Source organism: Bos grunniens, chromosome 16 (assembly GCF_055505025.1).
Source record: "Bos grunniens cultivar Pamir isolate PY7600 chromosome 16, Bosgru_T2T1.0, whole genome shotgun sequence".
In the NCBI taxonomy this organism is placed as follows: domain Eukaryota; kingdom Metazoa; phylum Chordata; class Mammalia; order Artiodactyla; family Bovidae; genus Bos; species Bos grunniens.
Window position 1 is genome coordinate 50,658,333 of NC_141180.1, and position 20,544 is coordinate 50,678,876.

At 36.4% G+C, this 20,544-nt stretch overlaps 2 protein-coding genes across 9 annotated transcripts in view; one reads left to right on the forward strand and one right to left on the reverse strand.

Annotated features, from left to right (window-relative positions):
- AHCTF1 (AT-hook containing transcription factor 1) overlaps positions 1 to 20,544 on the reverse strand; it is a 93,414-nt gene that overhangs the window by 51,084 nt on the left and 21,786 nt on the right. For all 8 annotated transcript variants that reach the window (XR_015143531.1, XR_015143530.1, XM_086345004.1 and 5 more), the window contains exons 3-12: positions 18,495 to 18,748; positions 15,040 to 15,220; positions 9,255 to 9,462; positions 7,377 to 7,493; positions 5,895 to 5,979; positions 4,401 to 4,551; positions 2,475 to 2,607; positions 2,208 to 2,389; positions 1,729 to 1,790; positions 744 to 872 (exon numbers count right to left, since the gene is read on the reverse strand). Coding sequence is in view for 6 of the 8 variants with exons in the window: in XM_086345004.1 (XP_086201130.1) it covers positions 744 to 872; positions 1,729 to 1,790; positions 2,208 to 2,389; positions 2,475 to 2,607; positions 4,401 to 4,551; positions 5,895 to 5,979; positions 7,377 to 7,493; positions 9,255 to 9,462; positions 15,040 to 15,220; positions 18,495 to 18,748 (1,502 nt within the window). In the remaining 2 variants the exon portion in view is untranslated. The remainder of the gene's footprint in view (positions 1 to 743; positions 873 to 1,728; positions 1,791 to 2,207; positions 2,390 to 2,474; positions 2,608 to 4,400; positions 4,552 to 5,894; positions 5,980 to 7,376; positions 7,494 to 9,254; positions 9,463 to 15,039; positions 15,221 to 18,494; positions 18,749 to 20,544) is intronic.
- On the forward strand, positions 12,643 to 14,879 carry LOC147356804 (histone H2B type 2-E-like). The gene has a single exon (XM_086345008.1). It carries the CDS (start codon positions 14,307 to 14,309, stop codon positions 14,646 to 14,648), a length of 342 nt encoding a protein of 113 aa, XP_086201134.1. The 5' UTR covers positions 12,643 to 14,306; the 3' UTR covers positions 14,649 to 14,879.

Sequence of the window (20,544 nt, forward strand, 5' to 3'; positions counted from 1 at the left end):
TCCTCCCACCTTCCACCTTTCCCAGCATTGGGATCTTTTCTAATGAGTCAGTTCTTCCCATCAGGTGGCCAAAGTATTGGAGCTTCAGCTTCAGCATCAGTTCTTCTAATGAATATTCAGGACTGATTTACTTTAGGATGGACTGGTTGGATCTCCTTGCAGTCCAAGGGACTCTCAAGAGTCTTTTCCAACACCACAGTTCAAAAGCATCAATTCTTTGGCTCTCAGCTTTCTTTATGGTCCAACTCTCACATCCATACATGACTACTGGAAAAACCATAGCTTTGACTAGATGGACCTTTGTCAGTAAAATAATGTCTTTGCTTTTTAATATGCTGTCTACACTAGTCATAGCTTTCCTTCCAAGGAGCAAGTCTTTTAAATTCATGGGTGCAGTCAACATCTGCAGTGATTTTGGAGCCCAAGGAAATAAAGGCTCTCACTGTTTTGTTTCCCCATCTATTTGCCATGAAGTTATGTGACCAGATGCCATGATCTTTGTTTTTTGAAAGTTGAGTTTCAAGTCAGCTTTTTTTTCACTAGCCTATAGACCTGGTGTCAAGTTATACCTATGGGATCCTGCAGGTATGAATTTTAAGCCAAATCCAAGAACCACAGCTACTGACATGCAAAGCTGGCATTACAGTACTTAACTTACTTTTTAAGATATTAATAGATTTTTGTTGTAATAGAAAGCTAATGACATGATCCAAAAGAAACAACAAGAGTTAAAAATCTCTCACCTGACTTAAACTGGAAGGTTGAATATCAATAAGTCTTGGTGAGAGAAGGCCAGCCACAAGACATCGATTATAACCATCAGGAATGACTTCATTGAGAGATGGTCCTGATTTCTTTAAAAATGTCAAAGTCTATAACAGAATGATTAATAAGATATCAGTCAATAATCAATTCAAATAATCAAATTTAAGAATAACTAATAAACCCATTACCCTACTTTACACTTAACAGTATGAAGAAAACTAAAAGGCACTGAATGAAAATTGTGGAAGACTACTTTTCTGTACTTCTTGCAAGGAAAAGAGCTCATAGGTTCTTGAGGTAACCAATGCTTGTCAGTCACAAATACTACTACTGATAATGCAATTATCAGTACTACTGAAAAAGCAATTTTAAATTGCTTATATATGAGGTAACCCTGTTATCTTCTGTAAGGCTGACAGACTTGGTAACAGATCTTAACAAACTTAATACACACAAAAGAAAAAGCTTGCAGTTTATTCTTCTTGGTCTAATGTGAAAGAGATCTGATATGAAGTATAAATATGACATTCATCCATATCTAGCTGATTATCATTTTAAGGATATGCCACTTAATGTTTTCCTGGAAAAGTATTTTCAACATAATCCACTCTGAGCCGGTCACTGTGCCACTGTGCCAGGTACCTTTTTTGCATTACTTCATTTACCCATACGCTTTTTAAGAAGGAAGAGAATTAAGAAGATGGAGTAAAGGAAGGTATTGACTTACTTTTGCTTAGGGTTCAGGAGCTAACATCCATATAAAGCTGCTATAAACACCCTAATAGCTCTTCCTAGAAGGTTGCCGTCAGTAATTGATGCTACTAGCTGCTATCTCATATACCTAGCAGAAGCTACCTTTTAAGATGAAAGAGTAGTTTATATAAATAACACTAAAGTTTAAATCCATGATCTGACTTCAGCTCAAGAAGAAACACTCTGTCCAAATTGTTATTTCTTACTCACCTCCTTTTGAAAGCCAGTACAAGTTATATGAACAACTCCTGAGTTTAACAAACAAGTGGCATCTAAAAAAAAAGAAAAAAAGATTTTAAAAAATCCACTTACATATTATATTTGGGATGGTATTAGTACAACAAAATTTATCCTAAGAACAAATTACTAGGCAAGGCATGGTATTACTACATACAATAAATTTTAAAATAATTTGTCCCTGTATTTCTATCCTAACAAGACACCAAACTTTATCACAAGTTAATATGAAATAGTTAATGTTTTACAGCAAATTCAAATATTGATAATTTTTCTATAAAACATACAATCATTAAATTTCTTGTGTACATATATCAAATTAACATCGTAACTTATCCATACATGTTAACTAATCATAATGAGAAATGAATGATAATACACTACACACAGCACAAATATACATACTCTTACATGTTATTTTTCTCAAAAAGTAATGTTAAATAAATACATACCAAAATTGTAAGTACTTGGGTTAAAAAACTGCTCAGGAGGTGGATATGAGGGAGGAACTCCTCGACTTAAACTTCTCTCATGTACTAATATATCCAAGATGTAATGTGGAGACGTCCTACTTACAACAGCATCCAGTGACCACAACGCAAAATAAGAGCAGTTATGCAGATATTCTCCTGATCTAAAAGAAATTGTATACAATTAAGTCAATAAACTACTACACATAAAAATCCCTAGAGAATTTTACATACATAGAGAAATCATACCTTAACGAATCTGGCATTTGTGCGTGGTACCAACGATTTATGTCGAAAAGCCCCAAATATATAGAAGGCTTTCCCTGTCCATATATATTCACCTGCCAGGTAAAGACTGAAACACTGGTGTCAGGAGACAGAGCTAAAAGAAGAGATAATTTTTAAAAACAGAATAAATAATCTCAAAATAAATACAACAAATATAAGTAGGAAGATTTTCCCATAAATTAAGAGGTTTAACTCATATCTGATTTGTTAAAACACATTTCTATCATTTATTCTGTAACAAGAGGTTCATTCACTTCTATCTTGACTGTTTTTCTATTTCAAGAAGACCTTATTAAAATGCATTCATCAGAAAAACAGTAACTTTGGCTTGTCTTCAGTTAACAGTTTGGCAACTTCAAGATGCTGTAAGGAGAAAGTAGAAAATGATTTGAATGAAAGTTCTCCCACAAATAAATCATTGCTAGTACCAGAGACTATGTGTGTGTGTGGACACACACATGTGCAAGTTCAGTCATGTCTGACTTTTGAAACCACGTGGACTGTAGCCTGCCAGGCTCCTCTGTCCATGGGATTTCCCAGGCAAGAATACTGGAGTGAGTTGCCATTTCCTCCTCCAGGGGATCGTCCTGACCCAGGAAGTGAACCCACATCTCCTGCTTTGGCAGGAGGATTCTTTACCTCTGAGTCACCTGGGAAGCCCAGAGAGTATCAATACTTAAAATGGATATCTTTGGGCTTTAGGGCTTAACTCTGTAGAAGAATTCTAGCTGAGAAGGATTGATCCAGCTATATGCTAAGGCACTGGTGGCAGGGGAGAGAGACAAGCACCCAAATGGTACGTGGAATGGAAAGATAGGAACAAAGATGAGAGACCGATAGAAGGAAAAAGGAAAGTAAAAATCCAAGACATAACTAATAGGAAATATAAAAAAGATATGAGTGGGGAGTAAGAGACAGAGTTCCATAAATTCTGTTTTGACATGTTTAGTTGGATATGAAAAATGGGGACCAGAACAGAGGAAATCTCTAGGATGAATAAGCTATACATGAGAATAAATCCCAATAGGAACAAGCTAAACCAGGGCCCCACTAAGCATTCTCAGAACTGAATAAACCTATCATGTTGTCCCATTCAATTCTTAACAACCACCCTTTGCAGAAGGTATAAATGTATTATTCCACTCACAGATAAGGAAACAAAAGCTTAGTCACAAATGTTAAATAATTTGTGAAAGGACTTCCCTGGTGGCTCAGATGGCAAAGCGTCTGCCTACAATGCAGGAGACCCGGGTTTGATCCCTGTGTTGGGAAGATTCCCTGGAGAAGGCAATGGCAACCCACTCCAGTACTCCTGCCTGGAAAATCCCCTGGATGGAGGAGCCTTGTAGGCTCCTCCGTGGTGGGCTACAGTCCATGGGGTCGCTAAGAGTTGGACACGACTGAGCAACTTCATCTTCACAACCAGTGACAGAGCTGGGATTTGAATCCATGTTGGATTCTAAAATCTATGCCATTTTCATTCTGTCACAATATTTACCAGGAAGAACAACTAGAGGAAACAAAAAATTCAAGACAACAAAGCATGTTTGTTGTGTATGTCTCAAAAAATACAGAAGTAAACATTATTCAGAGACTACTCATACTAGTCACAACTAGAGACCTTTTTGTGTGTGTCTGTTTTGAGAGGCGGATAAAAATAAAGAGGTTGCTCATTAATCTATTCAATTCTTGAGTTCTACACATCACGATCTGGAGAACAAGAAATACCTCGGATCTCACACAATTCTAAATAAATCCCACAATTAGTATTCCAACTTTTTAACTGCCAGGAGTACAAACTCTAGAAACCAATATCTGTCATATATCTTAAATCAAGACAAATCTTAAGCATTCACATGATATATAATAAAAGTGCTTTAAACCAACCTTCATTCATGCTTTCCTCCCTGTCACCGTGAGATCGAAATTTCTCTATACTCTGGCATCCCAAAAGTTTGGTATTACCAGTCTGTCCCCTCAAAGGAAACATGCCACCTGTGAGGTCCAGTGTGTATCTTTCTTCACAGTACTCCAACCCCTGAAATACAAAATGTACACCAATCTATGTCTTAATAGGATTCTAAGAAAAAGTTATTCTAAAATTAAATGTTCAAGAATTTCCACACAATATAAAGGAAACAAAAAAGTTAAAAGACCGAAGAGAACAAATTATTCAAGAAAGCTCTAAAATTTACACATGGGATAAAACACAAATAGAAAGGCTGATTTTGTTTCTCAAAAATAATTATCAATAAATCTTCTAAAGCTGTTATCAAACACAGGAACCTTCATGCATTACTGGTTGGGGTATAAATTGGACCTAAGCAATGAAATTACAAATACATATTCTCTAAACCAGCAAACCTACTTCTTTGTTTTCATTGAAGTTCTTGCTCTAGTTCTTAAATTTTTATTCACTGATTCCTATAAGAATCTGACAAAAGCTATGAAGAATAGCTTCTATTTTCTCTAGAAGAATGCATAGTTTTCCCTTGTTCTCCATGAAGAACTGGTTCTGGGACCTTCTTCCAATATCAAAATCTGTGGATGCTCAAGTCTCTTACATAAAATGGTGTAATACTTGCATATAACCTATGCACATCCTCCTATAGACTTTGAATCATTTCTAGATCACTTATTAATACCTAATACAATGTGAATGACATATAAATAGTTGCTGTGGCACAGCAAATTCAAGTTTTGTGTTCTGAAACCTTCTGGAATTCCTCCCCCCCATATTTCTGATCCAAGATTCACTGAATCCACAGATGTGGAACTGGAGAGTTGGAGGAGGGGGGTTCGGGGATGACATGGACACTGTGATCATAAAAACACCACACAAAATTGAAGGGCTTCATGAATTCCCTAAAACCCAATCACACACCCTCAAATACAAGGTTAAAAAGCCTGTTCTAGAGAAAGTATTGTGACAGCTAACCAAATATGGTTATTTGGTTATTAGCAGCACTTCACTACTTCCGCAAGAATTCAGTCAGAAAAATAGTCACTTAAAATGCTAGATGTATTTATCCTCTCTTACAACTGTAAGCAACCAGACTATAAAGTCTACCCCATGGCTTACTGCTTGTTATATTAGAGCAACAAAGTGGGGTTATTTTTCCTGGCTACCAACTAGGCCATAAGCTTGAGTCTTGTCTAATCTCTTCATTCTAGAGAAAAATTATACCTGAAGATTTTAAGATTGCCACCTTGGTAAAATACCAGTGTCCTGACTCCTAAATCTAATACTTTTTACATTATATTATGAATACAGTATTAACTTGAATAGAAGAAAAGATTGTAATATCTCAATAGCTTAAAACAAAGACTTAAAATAGCCAAACAATAAAACTGATACTATCAACCCATATCACCATTTACCTCATATAAGATTTGTCCTGATGCCAAACACTTTCTGTCACCAAAGGCCAGCTGAAGCAGATGTAAACTCAAAACATCCCCTTCACTGAAAGGAACAGAAATTAGCTGAGGAGAAATACTAAATACCATATTAATGCATTAAGCACCTCTTATTGCTCAAATAAATTTAATTTGGGTACAATATTGAGTGCATGTGACAAAACTGAAGTTGTTATAAAGAATTTAGTTTTACTTGGTTGTTTTCACAAAATGTAGTCCTTTGAAATAATAGCCGATTTAATTTTTATTGATTCTAATTAACTTAAGCTTATGTTGCTTGCATATTTTAGGTGACATCTTACATGGAAGACTATAAAGCTACTCAAAATTCATTCTTTCTCCCTGTCTTTCATAGGTGTGCTTTAGTTAGACAGTATTGGAAGAAAAAATAAATGGGATACAAAAATTGTTGAGATAAATGTCTTCTTATTCACCACATGGAGTCTTCACCAGGCACATTACTCAAGCTGCTGCCAGCCCACATCACACTTGGATGGAAATATGGACCTAATGAGGACTATTCCAATAGCCGTCTCCATATTTTTATTTCGATTTTCCTCCAGGATTGACAGAAGTGAATCTGTCAATCAATTAATTAATGAATTCTTTAAATCAGAATTAATTAATTTTTAATTAATTAAATTAAGTGACTTAATTCTTAAATCAATTAATAATTCCTTCACTGATGTACTAAAGCTTAAGACAAAACCTCAAAGTGAGGAAATCTAACACAAAAACCTAAGTTGACCACAATTCAGGTATTTAGAATTTAAAGTAGAACAGGTTTGGGAAGAGAACGTATTGGGAACACCAAAGAAAGCACTAAACATCAATGAAAAATAAGAGAAAATCAATACTTACACTGTTCCAGCACTGGAAATGAATGAGCTTAACCAGTTGGAAATTAAACTGAAAGGAAAGGTTTCTCAAAAGCTACACTGAGATAAAATTAAAGCTTATGAAAGAGAAGGGAAAATTAACCAAATTAACCTTAGGAATATACTGCAAAAGGCAAGTACAACAGAAGAACTAGAGAACAAAGTAGGGATACATAAAAATGAGAGGCATATACAATCAAGAGAAGAAAGGAATGAGATTATAAAAGAGGAAAAATGTTCTTATGAGAGAACACAGAAGGCCATAAAAATTGTCTGAGGAATAAGAAGTTGCCTACTAATGTGTTATCAGCTTACTCTCTGAAATATATATTATATCCAAACAAGTCAAGCAAGCACAATTTCTTCTTACTTATATCTCAGACTTACTCAAACATATAGGAACAATTATTTACCTTTTAAAGTCATTTCAATGGCCACTTACTAATTCACTGAATTATGTGGCTCTCATTAAAAAGAGGCAATATAGCACAAAGCTTTGCAAAAGAAATTAACTGCCATGCCATTCTTGACAAATACTATTAAAAACCAGATATATCACATTTACCTATCTTGTGTAGACTGAACAGCCCAGAGGTAACAGCAATTACGAGGATCATTTTCAGGTTCTTGAAAAGTGACAGCATACACAGGAACTCTTCCACCTTCCAACTGTGTGTAGTATCTATAACAAGCACAAAAACCAGTACACTTCATACTTCTAAGTTACAATTTCATGAAAAAAGAAGAAGATGCCTCATGTAAGAATTTGGGTTACTGCTCTTACAATCATCTTATCTTCAAAAACACACAGGGCACAAGACATCAAGAAAATGAGCATGGCACCCCATTTCCCAGGTAGAACTGGGAAGGGTTAGAATCACTAAAGCACGAACTATTCCTTCCAGTCATATAAATGTATGCCACTACGCACTGTTCCCCAGTAACAGGTACTCTAGAAAGAGATGAAATACCGTCACAACACTCCACTTCAGCTGCTGCAGCTGGGTCAGTTTCCCATTACTGCAACAGAATGAGTTAGAATCTGAAGACGCTTCACAAAGCCCTTGAAAAAGAGCTATTAGTGACGAGAACACAGTGTTCAAGAAAATCCTCTAGAAGCTAGGTTCTCCAGGCATTCCTTTGTGAGCAATTCAAAGACAAGAGCTGATAGAAGGGTATAAACAAAGACAGTGGAGACGGAATTCCCATAGGGAGCCACTAGGCAACAGCACTGCCACTGCATCACTGGCACTGTGCAGAAAAACTGAGTGTGAGGACGTGCAAGGACAGTCGATGTTTACTTTAGGGGCTACTGACACCTCAGTATCATCAAAGAACCAACGGTTAAAAAAAAAAACAGGTCTGGCATATATACATTGTTATTTTCCATCTCTCTCTTTCCCCCTCACTTCAAACTTGGCAAACATTTATAATCAACCAAACACTGCCAAGTAGGTACCAATCTGTTGGTGAGACAAACTGAGCAGAAAGTTTGGAAAGGTGACTATTTTGTTGACTCATCTGAAAGACAAGTTACTCAAGAAAATATTCTAATATTACTTGGAAGAAAAAGGAAGAAATATTAAATTGACAACTTAAAGGACAAATAGGTATCTATTTAACTCAATAGAGATATGACTTAAAACCTATAGTGCCTTACCTCCCTCAATAAAGGGAGGTAATTCAATAATTCAATAAATAAAGGTAAATTAATAAAATGGATTCCTCAATAATTTTAATAAAGATTTAATTAAAAAGTATCAATACAATTATATTTGGGGGAAGTTTTTGACAGCATATAAATTTTAAACACAGTATTTTGTAATTTTCTTAAAAGTCTTTATTTTTTCCTGTCAACTGAGAACTACTAAACTACCTTACACATATGGTTATGCAGAAAAGTACTTCAGAAAGAATTCATACCAGATATCTTAGTAGAGTCAAAGTTTACTAACAAACTGAATTCCACAATGACTAAAATGCCAGGTTTGGTTTTTTTTTTTTTTTTTGCTGTGCTATGCAGCTTACAGGATCTTGGTTCCCTGATCAGGGATTGAATCTGTGCTACAGCAGTTAAAGTGTAGAATCCAAACCACTGGACTAGCAGGAAATTCAGCAAAATTCCTTTTAAATACATTGACTCAACTTAAATTGATGTGCAAGAAGGAAATGGCAACCCACTCCAGTATTCTTGCCTGGAGAATCCCATGGACAGAGGAACCTTGCGGGCTGCAGTCCATGGGGTCACAAGAGTCGGACACGACTGAGTGACTTTGACTAAGTCACTCCTTTTTATACTAAGTCATGATTTCATGTAATGGAAACTTATGCATTCAATCCTTAGTCTACCCTATTTTTTCCTGTTTATGCTAATCTTTAAATATTAGTAAATGAGTATATTCAGAAAGAAATTACTAATAAATAATTAAAAAGTTGTCCTTACTCTTTTTTCATGCTTTTCATGTTCCAAAGTGCTAGATAGCCATCAGAAAAACCGACAGCAAGCTGATTTGTCCGGTTTATGTAACTAAGGGTTGAAACGGCTGTTCCTGATGGGCTGACTAACTGAAAACACAGATGGCGTCCTTCTCGCATCACATTTTCTCTGATGCGCGGTACTTCAGCTGGGATGCCAGTTATAACTTCAAGGTCTAAAAAATAAATAGGACAAGTAAGATTAACAAACTCTAAACGGCATAAAACCAAGTATGTCACCCATTATTCAATCAGCAACTGAAAACTACTGGGGTCAATTAAAATAAGATTAGTGATAACAAAGCATACTGACTATATGAACTAGCCACCGTTATTTTAAATGTTATAATTTTCAAAACACATTTAATTGTGTAATATCTTTAAAATCTCACAGTACATATCAAATGTTACCCGTTTTAACAGAATTAATTTTCTTGCGGTTTCCCGGGTGGCTCAGTGGTAAAGAATCCGTCTGTCAGTGCAGGAGAGAGAAACGGGTTCAATTCCTGATCTGGGAAGATTCCCTCATGCTGTGGGGTAACTGTGCGCCACAACTACTGAGCCTGTGCTCTAGAGCCTGGGTACCACAGTTACTGAAGCCTGAGAGCCCGAGAGTCCATGCTCAGCAACAAGAGAAGCCACTGCAGTGAGAAGCCAGGGCATCGCAACTAGAGAAAGCCTGCGCCCAGCAACAAAGACCCAGCACAGCCAAAAACAAATAAGTAAGTAAGAATTAATTTCCATAACAATCATAAATAAAGCTGATGGTTTCTTTATTCAAATTTAGGAGTAACAACCTAAATATTCCCCTCGGAGAATGGCTGGTTCTCCAATGAGCCTGGTATATCCTGTGCCAGAAATCTAGGAAGCTATCAAAATCTAAGGTGATGTGTCAGATTCCATGAAGGTGCCTTCATTAGCAAAAACAGGACACTTTTGAGAACAACAACAACAAATAATGAAAGTAAACAAATAAAGCATATTAAGTATTATGTAAAACCCCATGAGTTTCTACCTTCTTTACTTATAAGAGACCTTACTGAACCACTGAAAGTAGCTGAGTACCAGCTTCTTACTTGGAAAATCAGTACTTAAAGAAACAGTAACATATGCATTTATTCTGCCTTTTCTATACAAATTGTATTTCAAGATAAACACATACACCTAATTAATAAAAAAAATTCTTTTCAGATTAACAGAACTTTAAAAGCATTTTTGCAGCCCTATTGAAATAAGAGATCTAGGCAACAATGTCAATGGAGAAACAACTAATTTCAAGTATGATTTTTTAACCTTGGCCCTATTAACATTTTGTGTCAGATAATTCTCTGTTGTGGGGGCTGTCTTGCGCTTTATAGGATGTCAACAGCATCTTTGGCCTCTATCTACTAGATGCCACTAGCACCTTCTCCCTCCAGTATTAACAGCCAAAATTATCTCTAAACATGACCAAAAATCTAGAGAGCAAAAAAATCACCCCCAGTTGAGAACCACTGGTACTAAGGTTGATGGATCATGCTGTCATCACCTAAACCCACTCACTGATCACTAAATATAAAACAAGACACCATGTGCCTCCTGCTGTGAACCATTATGAAATACCCAGCACTTCTGAAAGATACCTGTCAAATGTTAAATCTGAATCTAATCTGAGCTAACTTACATTTACAGAAAATATAAAGTGTAAATGACACCACGTGAAGATACATAGATCATTCCAAAATAATATCTTCAGCAAGACAGTGGAACTAAAAATAAATAAATGAATAAGGAGAGGATAGAGGAAAGACTGCTCTACATTTAAATAGACATGAGATGCAAACTGTCAAATGTAATGTGTTTGGATACTGGTTCAAACAATTCAAATGCAAAAAGATACTTTAGAGAAAATCATAGCAATTTCATTATGGACTAGTAATTAACACTATACCAATTAATCATTAATACTTTTAACAGTGGTAAATTGCATCATGATTAGTAGTAAATAATCATTATTTGCTTTAAATTAATAGACTCAAAGAGAGAAGGGAGGAAAGGGAAATAGAACAGATGCACATATGGTAAATTTTGAAAACTAAGTTGAACTTAGGTAACAGGTTTGTGGGAATTCTTTTATTATTCTGCTTGAGAATGTCCCAAATGTTTACATAAAAAAAATTCAGGCTCGTTTATTGCTATAACTGTTGTGCAAGAGTAGATTCCCTCAATGCTGTTAATGAAGAGGCAAAAAATCCTATCACATTATACTTGTTTGAGTACCCCCCTAATCAATCCTGCTTCTGATTTTCTTCTCCTCAGAAAATAGCAAGTGATAAAACTTTGCCAAAATAACTAATCCATTCAATGGAATACTGCAAAGTTATTCAAGAAAATAAAGCAGAACTCTTTATGTACGTGATATGTGTAAAGATGTATAAGAAACACTGTTAAGTTTGGAAAAGTTAAAAACAGTACTTACAGTATGATAAATCTTAGGAACTTCATTTCCTATGTTATGTGTGTTTCAGTGAAGTCTAAATAATTGTAATCATAAATTATTTATGTAAACAAAAATATACATTTTGCTTAAACTCCAAAACTCAAACTTCTTGTATGCTATAAAATTCACCAGCTTCCTAATTCTAATTGAGAAAAAATTCACTATAAAATTAAAATTATAAAATTTCACTATAAAATTACTCTTGTGTGGAAAGGAACTACTGACTACTGAAATAAAACATGTTTTCAACTCTACTATTTTGATCTGATGAGTTTTAATTATGAATACAGGTATTTTAATTAGCCTTATAACTATAATGATATCATGCACAAAACACACTCTGGAGCAAAACTCCATTAAGCTTATTTAATTCTTTCATCAATTTTCTACAAAGAGTAGCTAAATCATTTCTAATAGTCCACAAAGTCATTTTTAGTTACTGCCATTCTTACTAATCAATTCTTTTTCATTTACCCAAGATTTTATTAAGACCAATCAGACCTCAATACATATCAAATTTCAAGGTGTAGTTTCCATCACTATGAGAACTTTTTTCCCTTAAGTGCATGTGGGGCCATTATATCTACCAAATCAAACTCTTCCACATAATATTTTGCAGATCTAAATTTTGATCAGATAATCTGGTTCTTCAATTTCTTGTCAAATATAATTTTTACCAAAATATTGTAGTTTTGATCAGTTTTAAGTTGGAGAAGACTCTTGAGAGTCCCTTGGACTGCAAGGAGATCCAACCAGTCCATTCTAAAGGAGATCAGTCCTGGATGTTCATTGGAAGGAATGATGCTAAAGCTGAAACTCCAGTACTTTGGCCACCTCAGGCGAAGAGTTGACTCATTGGAAAAGACTCTGATGCTGGGAGGGACTGGGGGCAGGAGGAGAAGGGGACGACAGAGGATGAGATGGCTGGACGGCATCACTGACTCGATGGACGTGAGTTTGAGTGAACTCCGGGAGTTGGTGATGGACAGGGAGGCCTTGTGTTCTGTGATTCATGGGGTCGCAAAGAGTCGGACACAACTGATCGACTGAACTAAACTGACTGAATCAGTTTTATTACATACCAACAGTTCTTAATAATTATACTCATTATTATATATTGGGACAAAATATTGATTATTTGCATCTTTTTCTTAGCTAATACAAAAATTAAAAGATCTGAACTAATATTACAGGACTATTTTAAAAATCAAGAAGGTCCTCAAGGTTAAATAGTCCTTTCCTAAAACTTTATAGATAATACACACATTTTTTTAAAGTTTTTAGGTTAGCTTTTCTTCCTACATAAACCAATCAATAGTAACATAAATCACAAAAGCAAACTACTACTGAAGAGAAGACTTATATACATAATACTGAAAAAAAAGGGCTTCCCTCTAGCTCAATGAGTTATGAGCCTGCCTGCAATGCAGAAGATGCGGGTTTGATTCCTGGGTTGCAAAGATCCCCTGGAGTAGGAAATGGCAACCCACTCCAGTCTTCTTGCCTGGAGAATTCCAACGACAGAAGAGCCTGGCAGGCTACAGTCCAGGGGGTTCCAAGAGTCAGACATGACTGAGCGACTAAGCACAATAGTACTAAAAGGGGAAACTGTCTCTCTACATTTTATAAAAAATTTTTATTTATCCAGTTTTGGCTGTGCTACATCTTCGCTGCTGGGCAGGCTTTTGTCTAGCAGTGAGCACCAGCCACTCTGGTTGGATGTGGTGGCTTCTCAATGTGGGTAGCTTCTCTTGTTGCAGAGCACAGGTTCTAGGCCCAGAAGGCTTCGGTAGCTGCGGCACGTGGGATCAGCAGTGGCGGCTCCCAGGCTCTCGACACAGGCTCAGCAGCTGCAGCACGCGGGATCAGCAGTGGCGGCTCCCAGGCTCTCGACACAGGCTCAGCAGCTGCGGCACGTGGGATCAGCAGTGGCGGCTCCCAGGCTCTCGACACAGGCTCAGCAGCTGCGGCACGTGAGCTTAGTTGCTCTGTAGCATGTGGGATCTTGCTGGGTCAGAGATGGAAGCCCTGTCTCCAGCACCGGCAGGCGGATTCTCTACCACTGAGTCACCACCCTCTCTTTACTTACTAATTAATTAAGCTTTAGTTCTATTTCAAGATGCTATTTTGTGAGGGAAGACTTTTAAATTACTGTTGTTTTCTATCAAATTACTTTATTTCTATCTTGGGCTTACCACAGAAACATAAACAGTATGCCAAAAACAGTGTTAGATCCTACATAGTTGGATAATTTTATATTGTCTAATAAGGATCAAGATTTTATACCTTTCAAGCCCTTCTTCTGGTATTTACTTAATAACCTGAATGATGTTATTCAGTTGCGTATCTGGGAACATGTCTCTCTTTCAAGAACTACTTTAGTCTATAAACACTTCATCAATAAAACATAGTAACTCATGCAAAAAATATCCATGGTGCACAAAATAAAACAATACAAGCAAACAATTTTTAAAAAGACATATAAACAAGTTTTTGACTCCCCCTTTTTTGATTACTTAAAAAAAAAAAATCCATATAGACATGCCTGAACAGGCTAAGTCTGCTCCTGCCCCTAAAAAGGACTCTAAACAAGCTGTGACCAAGACCCAGAAGAAGGACGGCAAGAAGCGCAAGCGCAGCTGCAAGGAGAGCTACTCCGTGTACGTGTACAAGGTGCTGAAGCAAGTCCATCCGGACACCGGCATCTCGTCCAAGGCCATGGGCATCATGAACTCCTTCGTCAACAACATTTTTGAGCGCATTGCTGGCAAGGCATCGCGCCTGGCGCATTACAACAAGTGCTCGACTATCACATCCAGGGAGATCCAGACTGCCGTGCACTTGCTGCTACCTGGGGAGCTGGCCAAGCATGCCGTGTCCTAGGGCACTAAGGCTGTCACCAAGTATACCAGCTCCAATATAATAGGCCTAGCTGCTGTTAAAGGAGAAGGCAATGGCACCCCACTCCAGTACTCTTGCCTGGAAAATCCCATGGATGGAGGGCCTGGTGGGCTGTAGTCCATGGGGTCGAGAAGAGTCGGACACGACTGAGCGACTTCACTTTCACTTTTCACTTTCATGCATTGGAGAAGGAAATGGCAACCCACTCCAGTGTTCTTGCCTGGAGAATCCCAGGGATGGGGGAGCCTGGTGGGCTGCCGTCTATGGGGTCGCACAGAGTCAGACATGACTGAAGCGACTTAGCAGCAGCAATGCATCAGAATATTCAGGTGCTCAATTTTGGGTTTTAAGCCAAGAATGACTAATTAATTACCTGATGCTTCTACTTCATTCTGACTGCATGACAAGTCATCCAAACATAGATCAATAAGAAGGATCTGTCCAACATCAGTTACCACAGCTGCCACACCAAAAAGCCATCGCAGACTTGGGTGTAAATGCTGAGTGCTTGCGCTGGCTCCTCCATGATTAATTATAGGTTCAATAGCTGTTACCTAGAAAGTAGAATGTATCATTTGTTTTCCTCAAAGTGAGAAAACACAATTAAATACATAAGCAACAAATTCTGAAGTTAAAGCAGGTTACTAGTTATACAGATATTAACATTTCTAATACAGAAGCACAAATCTGCATTTGATACTTGTGAATCTGAGTAACATTATGAAATCTTCAGATGTAAGAATTACAACATGCAGTTGGAACAACAATTGATGTTTACCTAGAATTTACCATATTCCAGACATTATGCTAATCAATGCACGATAACCCTTTGATATGGAACTATATATAGTTACACCCACTTAAAGATGAAACACTCTGAGGCTTAGAAAGTTTAGCTGAGTTATTCAAGTAACACAGTCATTAAGCCATTAAAATTCAAACCTAGATCCTTCTCACTTTAAAACTCTAAACCAGCTACTGTAAAAGTATATATAGCCTCTTCTCCGAAGAAGACGAAAAATGAGTCATTCCAGAAAAATTTACTGTTTGCGGGGTTTTTTTTTTTTTAAGTCCTTTTTATGCCATAAACCCTGAAGAGGTCTAACCTTTAAAAGGACTACATTATAATGGACTTCACACCAAGCTTTCACACTAATTGGATTACTGAATTTAACAAGGACTGAAATTACTTAAAGAAAATCATACTGTAGTTACACTATGGAGTTCTATTTTCCCTTTTCACTTCATGAGTCAAATTTTCAATGTCTATACCTAATAGTCTGGTTTTAGTTTACACTTAACTTTCCTTCTGTTTCCTATTGATTCACAGAAATTAATTTGGTACGATACTTGATAAATAAGTATTTGGTGATTTCTACTATAATACTGATGAACATCCTAGAAAGAAAAGAGAAAATTTGCTATCAGTGGTTTACGTGTTAATGTAAGGTTAAAGTCTGTTTCAGGCTATAATCTATTATTACAGACAAAACACTGGCTTTCTCAGTATTTCATTAGTACACAAAACATTCTTTCTAATTCTGAAAGCTGTAATTTCATGGATTATCTTCCTTTTCTAAATTATGGTAATAATGTCTACAAAACTGAAGTATGTTTTCTGTAATTCCTTCAGTGAAGGATAAGTAATCTGCCTTCTTCATATAAATACTACATATGAAGCTATTGATAATGCTACCTTAAGTAATTTTAAACGCAGTTAAAAGCAAATTTAAGAGGGGATACTGTGCCTTTGTTTAAAAAAAAAAAGTCAGTTGACTGAACTCCTTTTGAAGATGTCTATCATTCCTCTCCCAGTCTTTGCCTTCCCTATACTTCATCTGGTATCAACCACTCATCCAATTAAAAGTCAACAAGTTCTGTCCATGTCACCTCTGGAACATACTTCTGCAATCTGTTCCATAGTCTTCACTTCTTACGTCATTTCCTCAGTTCAGTTCATCATCCTTATTTACCTAAACTACCCAACCAAAGGGCTTTTTACACTACAATTCTGCTTTCAATTAAAAATTTCACCTACAGACTTTAGAAGGAGGCCTCTAACTGCACAACAGGCCATTCACAATCTCAATCTTCACCATCTCTGGCTCCCACTTCCTCCTCCTACTCTTCCCTGCCATTCTAAATAAGTCTAGTTTCCCAAACGTTCCATATACTGTGACTTTTTACATGGTGGGTCTCTTAGCCTGAAATGTTCAATCTTTTTGAGTAGAAGTCATCCAGGTGTTCTTCATGTTCCGAGTGCTAAAATGTATCAAAATACTTATTTATACTATAATCCTATAATCTGTCTTCTCCTACTAGACTACAAGCCTTTTTGGACAGCACGGACTAGGTTCAATTTATCTACTTATTTGTAAAACCTAGCATCTACTTATTTGTAAAATCTAGCACATAGCTTGATTTACAATAAGCACTCAATAAACTGCCAAATAATTTGGTCTTTAAAATCATTATCACTGGCAAGTACATATAAGGTATCCGGCTATAAATTATTTTAGACTTTACATTAGCCCACTGGGTCTGTTTCTTCACTATAAAAACATTATCTTTTGTCATTAAGCTCCCTTTTAAGTTTAAAAATTCTGTTCTATGACTATATACATAACATATATATATGCATACAAACCTACATATACTTTTGTGTGCATCTAAGTTGCATACTTCTTTCACACAGGCATCTACTCCTCCATGATTTTTGACTGTGTGTATTTGTGAGTGCATACATTTTCTCACCATGGAAAAAGAGGAGTAATAAATTTGAAGAAACAACTCGATTTCTATAATTACTACCAGATAAGATATCTGGCATATAGAAGGCATATGTATGTTAGAATTAACAAATGTGAATATAAAGAAACCCACTATTTAAATGTATTAGTCAAATCATAAATGATAATAAAGACATACTTCCCATATTACTCCAAGGCCCAAATTAAAAGAGAAAAAATAAAAAAGGCAAGGAAAAAATGTCATAGTAATGAACACCGTATTTTTATAAATTTTCAGTGTCTTCGTAAAACAAAACTGGAAGTAAGAATAAGACTTAGATGATACTTGTCATATGAAAGATTAAAACACAACATGTCATTATTTTTACTTTGTAATTTTCTAACCAAAAATAAGTTATAATTTAAATTTTACTTAAGTATGGTTGATTTACAGTGGTGTATCAGTTTCTTCTGTACAGCAAAGTGACTCAGTTATACATATATATATTCCTTCTATATATTCTTTTCTATTACAGTTTGTCACAGAATATTGAATACAGTTTCCTCTGCTACACAGCAGTACCTCGTTGTTTATCCATCCTATGAATAGTTTGCCTACGGTAATCCCGAGCTCCCAATCTTTCCCTCTTCTATTCTCCCCTCAGCCCCTCTGGCAACCGCAAATCTGTTCTCTGTATCTGTGAGTCTGCTTTTGTTTCATAGATATGTTGATCCGTATATTTTAGATTTCACATACAGTATTTTTCTCTCTGACAATCTGCTTAGTATTAAAATCTCCAGGTCCACCCATGTTGCTGCAAATGGCATTATTTCATTCCTTTTGATGGCCGAGAAATATTCCACTATGTATGTATATATACATATATCTTCTTTAGCCAAGGAAAGTTTTAATGTTATGTTGTTTTGATAATATTTTTAACCTCTTTAAACTTTTTAATGAAAAACAACAAATTTCCAAAAAGTAATCTAAAAATAAATGTATACAGCTCAATGAATTTCCACAAAGTGAACATACCCATGTAACCAGCAGGGGTTTAGTTTTGAAAACAAAATACCATATATCTTAAGCAGTACCTACCCGTCCAGGAAGAACAACTGCTTTAACCACTCTTGATAAACCAAGGTCATAAAGACAGAGAACACTCCCTTCTACTTCTTCCAATCCAATTAACAATCCAGTTCTCTTCTGCCAAGAGAATTCTTTCACAGTGAGGACTATAGGAGGCTGTTCATTTACTCCACTGAATCTATATGCAGACAACCGCTCTCCTGTTAGAGAATTCACTACCTCAAGTTGTGGACCACAGGCCAAGCAAGCAAGTCCATTTTTCCCTAAAAGGAAAAAGAAATTAAAAATTTTGCTTATTTTAATATTGTATACAACAAAACTAAACAGCAGTAAGCTCTGTTACATATATAATCTATAACTCATTATCTTCAAATTGAAATTTAAGCATTTATAGAACAGCTACTGCTGCTGCTAAGTCACCTCAGTCATGTCCGACTCTGTGTGACCCCATAGACGGCAGCCCACCAGACTCCCCCGTCCCTGGGATTCTCCAGGCAAGAACACTGGAGTGGGTTGCCATTTCCTTCTCCAATGCATGAAAGTGAAAAGTGAAAGTGAAGTCGCTCAGTCGTGTCCGACTCCTAGCGACCCCATGGACTGCAGCCCACCAGGCCCCTCCGTCCACGGGATTTTCCAGGCAAGAGTACGAACAGAGTGGTCCTCAAAACAGTAAAATAAATTGAACTACTACTGCAATAAGAATAAAATAACCATTCAGTAAAGGTACCATGCTATATGCTTAAATATGCTTATATATATGCTTAAATTATCTCATTACTCCTTGTTACACTTTAATACAGAAATAAGGCAACTAAACTTTCATACAACTGTATGAATGAATAACTTGCCCAAAACCCATGGAGCTATGAATACCAGAGCCAAAAGTGGATACCAAGTCTCCTTAACTCCCAAACTCATATGTTAACTACATTATACATTAAGAGTTAAACTACATGTTACAGGAGTTAAAAAATATAACACATATTCTGTCACTTTAAAGTTCAAAATCTAGGAGACAAGACGTAACTAGTATAATAATAAGAAATACCAGAAGCCCTTTATGGCCCCTGGCTAGTCTAGTCTGGATTTTATTACGCATGCACTGTAAAGTAACTGGATTTTAAGCAGGGCAGTGACAATCTGATTTATGTTTTTAAATGTCAGTCTAGCTGCTAAACAGCAAATGGATAAAAAGCTGGGGCCAAAGCAGAAGTAGGGAGATGACAACCTATGTGTGGTTGGTGGCCATGCAAAAAATAAAGTGAACTGACTAGAGATTCATCTCAGAGGCAAAACTGAAAGGATCTGCTTGCTGACGAGTAATATACAGGAAGTGAAGAATCAAGAACTAGACCCTGGGATTTCTCCTTCAACAGTCAGATGAACAATGTAACTTTTACTACTAAACTGAGGCCTGGGTGCTGAAGTCCATGGGGTCACAAAGAGTTGGGACACGACAGCGAATGAACTGAACCACGCATCTAAATAGGTAGCTCTATATACTAGACTACAGCTGATAGTTTTAAAATTTAGCATGGCACAGTGGGGTCCAGAAAACATGGGTTCAAAGCTCATTTTTACAACTTGCTTTCTGTGTACTGGGACCAAATTACTTAACCTATTTGATTTTCAGTTACAAAGACAAGTGCCTAATTAGAAAAACCTAGTACTCCCTCAATGAAAAGTTGTTATGGTGCCTAGTATGTAACAGAAGTAGTGTTATTACCTTTAATAGTCAAGAGAACAGCTCTATAAATAGCTAAATTACTACTACTCTATATGTTTTATTGTCTTTGTGCTAGGAAGGGTGGCTATCACATTCATTTTTAGAGAAGTCTTCTGCAATATATTTCACTAGACTGAAATCCATAATTTAATGGTTTCTTTGGTATAATTCTCTGCTATATTACATAGTTTAAAACATGATCATTATTAAGATATTGTTCAGATTAATGGAATTAAGAAATGAGACTTCCTGAATATATTTTATCACCTAGGGCACTACAGGCCTCCCAGGTGGCTCCATGGTAAAGAATCCACCTATCAGTGCAGGTTTGAT

What these genes read in the sequence shown, in the direction of transcription:
- LOC147356804 (XM_086345008.1), top strand. Translation starts at nt 14,307, where the DNA reads ATGCCTGAACAGGCTAAGTCTGCTCCTGCCCCTAAAAAGGACTCTAAA.